Source organism: Zingiber officinale, chromosome 2A, assembly GCF_018446385.1.
Source record: "Zingiber officinale cultivar Zhangliang chromosome 2A, Zo_v1.1, whole genome shotgun sequence".
NCBI classification, from domain to species: domain Eukaryota; kingdom Viridiplantae; phylum Streptophyta; class Magnoliopsida; order Zingiberales; family Zingiberaceae; genus Zingiber; species Zingiber officinale.
The window spans coordinates 131938879-131947928 of record NC_055988.1 but is presented as its reverse complement, the minus strand read 5'-3'; the positions used below and the strand labels follow the sequence as shown (position 1 = coordinate 131947928).

At 34.8% G+C, this 9050-nt stretch overlaps 1 protein-coding gene across 1 annotated transcript in view; it reads right to left on the bottom strand.

Moving 5' to 3' along the window:
* Nucleotides 1–421: 421 nt before the first annotated feature.
* Nucleotides 422–9050, bottom strand: part of LOC122042352 — a 53938-nt gene continuing 45309 nt past the window's right edge. Inside the window, exon 12 of the mRNA XM_042602411.1 lies at nt 422–709. Within this exon, the coding sequence (XP_042458345.1) occupies nt 590–709 (120 nt within the window). The 3' untranslated portion in view covers nt 422–589. The remainder of the gene's footprint in view (nt 710–9050) is intronic.

The window sequence follows — 9050 nt, the reverse complement described above, 5'->3', positions numbered from 1 at the left end:
GAGATTTTAATTGGGGAAAACACAAGGCGATTATTTCTCTCGGTTCCAATTTGAAAGGATTTCCAAAGGTTGACCGACAGATTTTATGCATGTTGAAGTCAGTTGAACTGATCAGGAGAAATAAGATGAGGAATTTTGAGATTGCCACTTAGGAGGTCAATCCAATGAGAATTTCCAAAAGTAACTGTGCCTGTAGAGCATCTTACAACTTCAATCTATCTCTTAAGCCTACTTCCATCAAGCAGCCAACCAAAACCATAGATTTATTCTCCATTTTTTTCTTATCTACACCATGCATGATCGTTAACTAATTTAACAAATTTTAATAAGCAATCATTAAGAGTAGATGCTATTCAAATAACTAAGAATTTGATTAATCCATTTATCTGATTTCTTGAGAAGAATCTAAAATCTCTTGAAATTCAATGTAACAAGTCATTTCTTAGATACAGGTAAAAAGTTGTTGGATCATCTCCATCAGGGTTGTTAGACATACCCAAGCATCAAAGAAAAAGAAACATATCAAATATGAACTTACAAGATTAAGATACATTCAATATTTTAAGAAATCAAGTGAAAAATCTAGCCGCTAGGTAGTAATGTTGTTTGAATGAAGATCAGATTGCATCTCCTGGAGGATCGCTTCTATACCATCCACAAATTTTGCAAGTTGAAGACGTGATTGTGTAGCTAAAGAGTTAGCCCGTTCCTGTTCAACAAACAATGAGATGCACCTTAAATCAACAATATTTTAGAGCTAGGCAGTGCAAAACATACTTTAAATGAGACAATACAATCAATAAAATATGTTAATCTACACATTACAAGAATAACTAAACCTTTATTCCACTAAGTGACATCGACTATATAGATAATGATAGGATCCATACAGGGGCGGATCTAGAATTTTAAATTTTGGGGGGAGGGGGGGCTACATATTAAGTGATAAAAATAATTACCGTTAAAAAATTGTACAACCTCAAACAACCTCCGAATTCTCAATTTAGGACTGAAATTGAGGTCAAAAACTCCTAGAAAACACCATCCCAGGTTGCACGATGGTCGACGAAACAACGAAACAAGTTCGAATGTAGCTCCGACACGAAACAAGGGCCAATGGCCCTTCTTAAGTTGCGATATTACTTCAAGATTTTGGTATCAAACTACCAATAGAAAACAGAAAGAGCCAGAATCGATTCTGGCATCCCTAATCGATTAGGGCAATCGATTAGCTAGGTTTTTCACGAAGTACAGTAGACTCCTAAATCGATTAGCCTAATCGATTTAGATGTGTCAATCGATTAAGGCAATCGATTGGCTGGTTTTTTGCGTGAGCACAGAAGACAGTGGAATCGATTGGGCAATTGATTTAGGCATCATCAATCGATTGGGGTAATCAATTAGAGACTCTTCGCAAGAGAACAGAAAACTTTGGAATCGATTGGCTTAATCGATCAGAAGCTGTCAATTAATTGGTATGACTCACCAATCAATTGGTCGGGTGAAAAACAATCGTTCTATAGGTTTAAAGGGTCAGATCCTACGTGGCAATCGATTGGAGGTAAGAACAATCAATTGGAAGGCGTTTTCCACCTGAAGGCAACCCTCGAAAAGGGAGTTTCATGGAGTTTCTTCAACACCGATTCTTATGAAGTTAGAAGCAAAGTGTTACTGCATTTCCAACTGATCAAGAGATTTCCAAGCTACAAGAAAGCGTTCAAAGTAAGATTCATGTACAGTTGTTTGTATTCATTGTATTTGTTTCGTTTCTTATTGTATTATCGTGCTCAAGTTTGTATGAGACTTCTCTGCCTTCAAGAATAAGATATTCATAATGGAGCTGTGAGTATGAGAAGTGGACCCTTGGATTAGTCACCTCAAGGAGGTGGATACCAAGTAAAATCAAAGGTGTTAACTTGAATAATCCGTATGAGATTAACTAAATCCTCATTCTTTTAGGGATTTAATGTCTAATTATTTACCATATTTAAAGTTGAATAGTCAATGTTTTTTCTACATATTAAAAGTTGACATTTCTAAAAAAAAACTCTTTAAATTTAATCTAATAATGATCTCAAAAATTATCTTGGATGATTTCTTGGACATCTATCTATAGGTTAGAATAAGAGAGAAATTCCATTAAGAATCAATGTTATATTAAAGTAAACGAATGGTAACACATCAAATCTACAGGAATTAGTGGTTTTGGAGCACCTTGACAGATTTTGAGGAAACTCAGTGGATTTCTCACCAACTCATGACTACAACATGGAATTTACAAACAAAGAAATTGTTGACAAGTAGAGAGTCTCTAGGAATCGACAATGATAGAAAAGTAAAGAGAATGAATAGTAGATCTAGATTTGATAATAAGAGAAGAGAACAAAGACCTATCCCTATAGGAAATCACCTAAAGTCACTCTAGTAAGACTCAAATCGTCAAACGATGAGTGGAGGCTTCAACTCCTATATGTTGAAAATACATACATGATATTGAAAACTCTTATAACTCTCAGAGACTTCATGTCCATTTTCTCGATTTTTTTCTTGATTGTTGCTAACTAGATTAGGTAAAATTTAGGCTCAATCAAAAGTTCAAATCAAGGCAGAGCTGCCTAATATTAATGATTCATTCAGTCTAAGTAAATCGAAGGAGGTCAATTTAGTTGTACTAGAAAATAAAGAAGAGCCTAAGAATTTATTTCCTTTTCTTGGCCTCTATACCTCATACTAGAATCACCATACAATTCAATCCAAAGATATCAAGGAAATCTCACCAAATTTATAAGCGTGGTTCCCCTCTTGCAAAATGTATAAGTCTTCTCTTCCTCCTGATGCATTAATTCATTGATGCCCACGTCGATTTGGGAAGAACTCAACATAGACACCTTGTTTGGAAGGTAACCTTGGAGATAATAGAATTGATCGCAAGCTTCTCTTCCTCCCCCTATATCTTTTCTCCCAAGCCAATAGTTCCCTCTTGATCTCTTACAATGCTTTTAAAGACCCCAAATCCTCAGCAAAGCCAACAAAGCAAGGGCATTCCCATCTTTGTCCTATGACTTCAGATGTGGCTATAGGGATGAGTAATAAGGTTTCTATAGCTTCCCCCATTTCCATTTCAAAATTTTCAAAGCACCTTTTCACTCGTGTTGGCAGGAGCATTGTTAGGGGTGATTGAGCATGTGTTGTGTGCTCTTGGTGGTGAGCAACAATCATAGAAGGATTCAGTTTCAATTATAAACAGAGAGAGTGTTTGGCTGTAAGATTATGAGATTTATATTCCTTAATTAGCTTTGAGTTTCTCTTTCAAGCCTTGTGTTTCTCTCAAGATTGGCAATGAGTTCGTGAATAGCAATTGTGCCAAGCATTGCAGTGATATTTCATGCATCTTTAAGAGACGATACAATCTTCTCTTGAGGAAAGAATCCTCACTTGTTGCTTGGGAACACAATAATTTAGTTAAATAGTCCAATCAATTGGAGATTGATGAATGAGAAAGGGACAAATTAAGGGAGGAAAGTTAAATGAAATGTGATGTCTTCCAAACCTATAACAAACTTGGTTTGGCCTATGTGCATGTTGTGTTGCCTTGGCATTGAGGTGTGGATATATTTCATATTGTGTGATGGTGTAGGTGAGAAGTGTGTGAACAATATGAGTGCTTGTCCCCATTGTAGGAATTATAAAACCAAGAAAGGAGTTTTGCACCAAAACCTAAGAAGCAAGATTGTGTAAGCTAAGAGCAGTGTCATTAACCTCTTTAGTTCATTCATATAAACATCAAGAGTTAAGGCTTAACCTTGGGTTTCAAGGAATGCTGAAGACTAGTTGAAATCCTAACTTCATGAAGGGTCATATTTACTTTTTTTCCCTTTACCAGTGTTGTTTCATGCATATTTTGGTTGCTTTGTGTTCATGGAATGCTCATCTTATTTATCATGCTTATTGTTTATATTGATTCATTCTTAGAGTATCTTGGTTTTAAGGATGATACTTAGAGCTGCTTAACTTTATATGTGATGCATGCCTAGAGATTATTTTTGTCAATAATTACTTGTTCTAATAGGTCATGCATGAAACATTTACTCTAACATGGAAGATACCAATTAATATGGTGCTTGAAATGAGTTAAAATGTGATGAGAATGTTCCATGCATCATTAGACTTATTTATGGAACTTTTATCATGATGTTACACGGATCCTAAAAGTATTAACGACAAGGTGCGTGATGGTTAAGATTATTAATGCATGACTTTTATGATTGTTCGTGCCTAAGTAAGGATCACATAACTTTAGAGATGTATGGCATGCAACTAGAGCAATGGATGATTAACTAGGGATCAAGTCACCTTAGTGACAACTTTATTGTGAAGATACCTTGAGTCTATACAACCGTTCCATCAACCTTTTATGTGATTCTGCATGTCATGCATAAACATTAAGATATACATGTTACTTATTGAAAAACTTTCAGAGATTGATACTTAAATATTATGGTGCATTTGAGTTTTCTTGCTTTACACTTGTTTTTCTTGTTTAACTTCTTGTGAAGCTCTCTATAAATTTTACTTGCATCTTATATTTATACTTGCCGTCATATTAGCCTTAGGTGAATGGAATGAGCATTGCATTAAGATATTATGTGCATTATGACATTTGCTACTTCAAAACATTACTGCTATTGGTGTAGTAGTTGCACAAGACATTTAAGCTTGGAGTCATTTTATTGTCATTTATTTGTAGCTGTTTGGTATCATCGAGGATTGTTTACCTTACTGCTTTAAGATATTATGCATTGTGGAACAAGGTTTAAAAATTTCCTTTATAATAAATTATTCTTGCAATGTTACTATACATATATGTGATGCTTTTATATTGTGTGAATACTAAAGTGCAATGTGTTACGTTTATTGTCAAGAATTTTGATGGCACATTTCCATTACCTTCATGAGCGATGTGCAAATTGAGTTGTCACATTGTCAAAATGAATATTCTCAACCATTAAAAAAAGGCTTACTTGGATCACGATACTAGTAAAATCATTACTATACATATTTTTTATCACATCAATATAATGAGAGTAGTTAGAATGGGGGATATAATTATAGTAGTAGTGAAATAAACTGTGAATGTAATTAGCATATAAGCATCTCAAGTAGGATTAGATGAAGATACCAAATCAAAATTTTGAGACGACCTAAATGAAATATTATAAAATATTCGGCCAAATGAAATGATTTTAAAATAAGACGATTTAAATGGGCATATCGGAGTGAAAAATGAGGAATATAATCGGTTGCATACGGGTTATGAGTTTGGAACAAGAAATGAAGAGAAAACTATATTGAATTTTGCGATAGCATATGACCATATACTAACTAATACGATTTTTAAGAAAAGAAAAAAAAACACTTGGTCACCTTCAAAAGTGAGAATAATAAATCACAATTGATTTTTTTATGATTAGGAGGGTTAGAAAGATTTGTAAAGATTGCAAGATCATCCTTGAAGAAAATATAACTACCTAACATAGGTATACGCCTTAAGCATAGGATCATAGAAGAAAAATATACACGATTCCTAAAATTAAGTGGTGGAAGTTAAAGATAGGAAGCAAAAAATATTTAAGGAAAAAGTAAGAGTACACATTAGGTGAAATATATGGTGATTCTAATACGTCATGCAATAAGATGGTATCAAAGTTGAAAATAGTAGTCAAGACATGCACCACCAAGTAAAGAATTTTGGTGATGGAATGAAAAGTACAGGAGAAAGTGAAGAAAAAATAAACCTATAAGAAAATTATATATTGTAAAAATGAGAAAAACTTTAAAAAATATATACAATAGTCAAGAAAGAGGCTAAGAAAATGAAACTAAGAATGAAACTTTTGAACGGTTATATCGAAAATTGGATAAAAAATAAGGGAAAAAAGATATTTATAAAATAACTAAAATGGGAGAGAGGAAAACAAGAGATCTTATCTAAATAAGATGTATTAAAAATAAATGCAATAGGGCATTAGTAAATGATGAAGAAATAAAAGAGTGGTGGAAGAGACATTTTTATTAACTTTTTAACGAAGGTTTAGGTGACAAACTTCACTTAGGTAATTTAAGTAGGTCAAATGAGTATAAAAATTTATATTTTAATGTAGAATTAAAACTTCAAAAATAGAGCAAGCTTTAAATAGAATGCAAAATGAAAAAGTCATTGGAGCTGATGATATTCTGATAGAGATATGGAAGTACCTAGGGAAACAAGGTATTGAATGACTTACAAAATTATTTAACATGATATTAAAAACGAAAAAAAATATCTGATTAATGAAGGGTATGTATTCTAATTCCCTTATATAAGAACAAGGGAGACATACAAAATTGTGCAAACTATAGGAATATTAAACTAATGAGTCATACCATGAAACCTTAGGAAAGAGTAATATAAAAAAAATAAAGGAGATCATGATAACCAAAAATCAATTTGGATTCGTGCTTGAAAGGTCGACAATAGAAGGTATACATCTTCTAGTAACTAATTGAAAAGTATCGAGAGCAAAAGCAAAATTTATATATGATATTCATTAACTTAAAAAAATATTATGATAGAGTAGAAAGTATATGGAGAGTTCTAGAAAAGGAGAGGTGTTAGAATAATATATATTGAACTAATTAAGGATATATACAAGAATGCAATGACTAGAGTGAAGATTTCGGTGGAATAACTGAAATATTTCCAATAAAGATAAGGTTACATCAAGGATTAGCTCTAAATGTCTATCTTTTTATACTAAATCATGGACGAACTCACTGAACACATTCAAGACAGTACCATAGTGCATGTTGTCTGGGTAGATAAGACACGTGAAAGAATAAATGGAAAACTAGAATCAAGCCGGAAAAAACTAGAAGTGAAAGATTTTAGGCTATATGAAATTTAAGTTTAGGAATATTAGAAGTAATGAGAAAATTGTTAAAATAGAAGATGTCGAACCTTAAATATTTTAGATTATTTTTGCAAAACGATGGAATTATTGAGGGAGATGTCTTTTTTTTAGAAAGTAAATATATTACTAAAACAAAATATTATAGAGGATACACCCAGGAGCATCTAAGAACCGGTTTGAATATTTAGGAACGTGTTATCTACATTCAGGACAACCCCCTCATGTAGGCAATTGTTCCTAACTTGCCAAAGAAGAAAAACCGTATAAGACATGGGTAAAAACCTTGCTTTTGTTAGGTCACCAGTTCCTATGAAACACTCTTAGTAGTTGCTTGTGAGTTGACATCAATTGCCGCATACATGCCAATGCTGCACCTTGTCCCATAAACATCTTGCTGATTGGGGTGGCAAAATAGAGATGATCCAGTGTTTCATATGCTTACCTACAAAGAGGGCAGACCTTGTCCATCTCATAGACTAACCTATCTTTGGTGCCCAACCGTCCATGAGCCATCAGCCATAAAGTGAACTGGTGCTTGGGCATGAGGTAGGATTTCCACACCACCTTTGCATTTGATGGCGCCTCTTGGTCTGAAGGCTTCATAGGCTGAAGGAGTACCCATGCCTTGATGAAAACCACCTAATCAGCAGAAGCAGACTAACCTGCAGGTGTCAGGATTTGCAATGTATCCCGGATATGAAGTAACCTCTTGATCAGTGCTGAATCAAGTCCTTGCCTTGTCATTCCCATGTAGTAGTTAGGCTAAGATATTTGTGATGTATCCATTTCACCCATAAGAAGTCCTTTTTGTGCTGTAAATTCTAGAGAAACCGGCACAGAAGTACAGAATTCCAGGCTTTCAGATCACGAACATCATAACAACCTTCTTCCTTAGTGAGGCTTATTGTAGCCCAAGAGATTAGAGGGTGTTTGGATGTCCAAAAAAAGTTTTGGCAGATCTTATACAATTTATCTCTGACTGCACTTGGAATAGGAGAGATGGAAAGCCAAAAATATTTAATACCTTGTAGGACAGTTTTGATCAGCTCAAGTTTCCCATCATATGACAGTGTGCGTCGTGGCCATGAGGCCAGCTTCCGTCGGATAGCTTCAGTCAAGGCTTCATAGCTACTAACACAGCCTCACGATGGCAAGGGGAATCCCAAGGTACCGAAAAGGAAATGTACCCAATTGAAAACCAATACTAACCATGGATTCTGGCTTCCACTCCAGCTAGGTACAAATTTGATTTGTTGAGGTTTGGCTGCAACCCAGCTGAATCACCAAAGTCCCAAATACATTCAGTAAGTAATCTGATAGTAGACTCATTGGCACTCGCAAAAATAAAGAGATCATCCGCATATGCCAAGCGTGTAATTCCAGTTTTAGCACACACGGGATGAAAGTGAATACCACATTTTAGTGTGGTAGCTTTGAGGGATCTAGAGAACATCTCCAAGCATAATCCAAACAAGAGAGGGGAGAAGGGATCCCCTTGTCGGAGTCCTCGTCTAACTCTAAAGAACTCATACATTGCACCATTTATACCAACTGAATAAGAAACCATGGTGACGCATTCAGAAATCCAGAGCACAAACTGTTGAGGAAAATTGAGTTCACGTAGAGTAGCTAAAAGGAAACCCCAATCCTCTATATCAAAAGAATTTTGTAAGTCCACTTTAAGTACACATCTTGGTGAGACTCTCTTACGTGCATACTTCCTTAAGAGTCCTACGCGAGGTGAATATTTTCCACTAAGGAGCGATCAGCAACAAATTAAACTTGTGCAGGATCTAGCAATGTTTCCATTATTGTTGCAAGCCTGGAGGTTAGAACCTTTGATATGACTTTGTAAACTACTGTGCAGCAAGGTATTGATCGGTAATCAACGACTCTTGAGGCGTGTTCATCTTTTGGCACCTTCACTAACAATGTATGATTTCATTGCTTGAGAAGCTGTCCGGAAGCAGAAAATTCAGTAACTGCCAATTTTAGTTCTGGGCTTACTATATCCTATGCTGATTTAAAAAATTTTGTTCCATATCCATCAGGGCCTAGTGCCTTATCATTGCCAATATCCAGGAGTGCAGTCTGAATTTC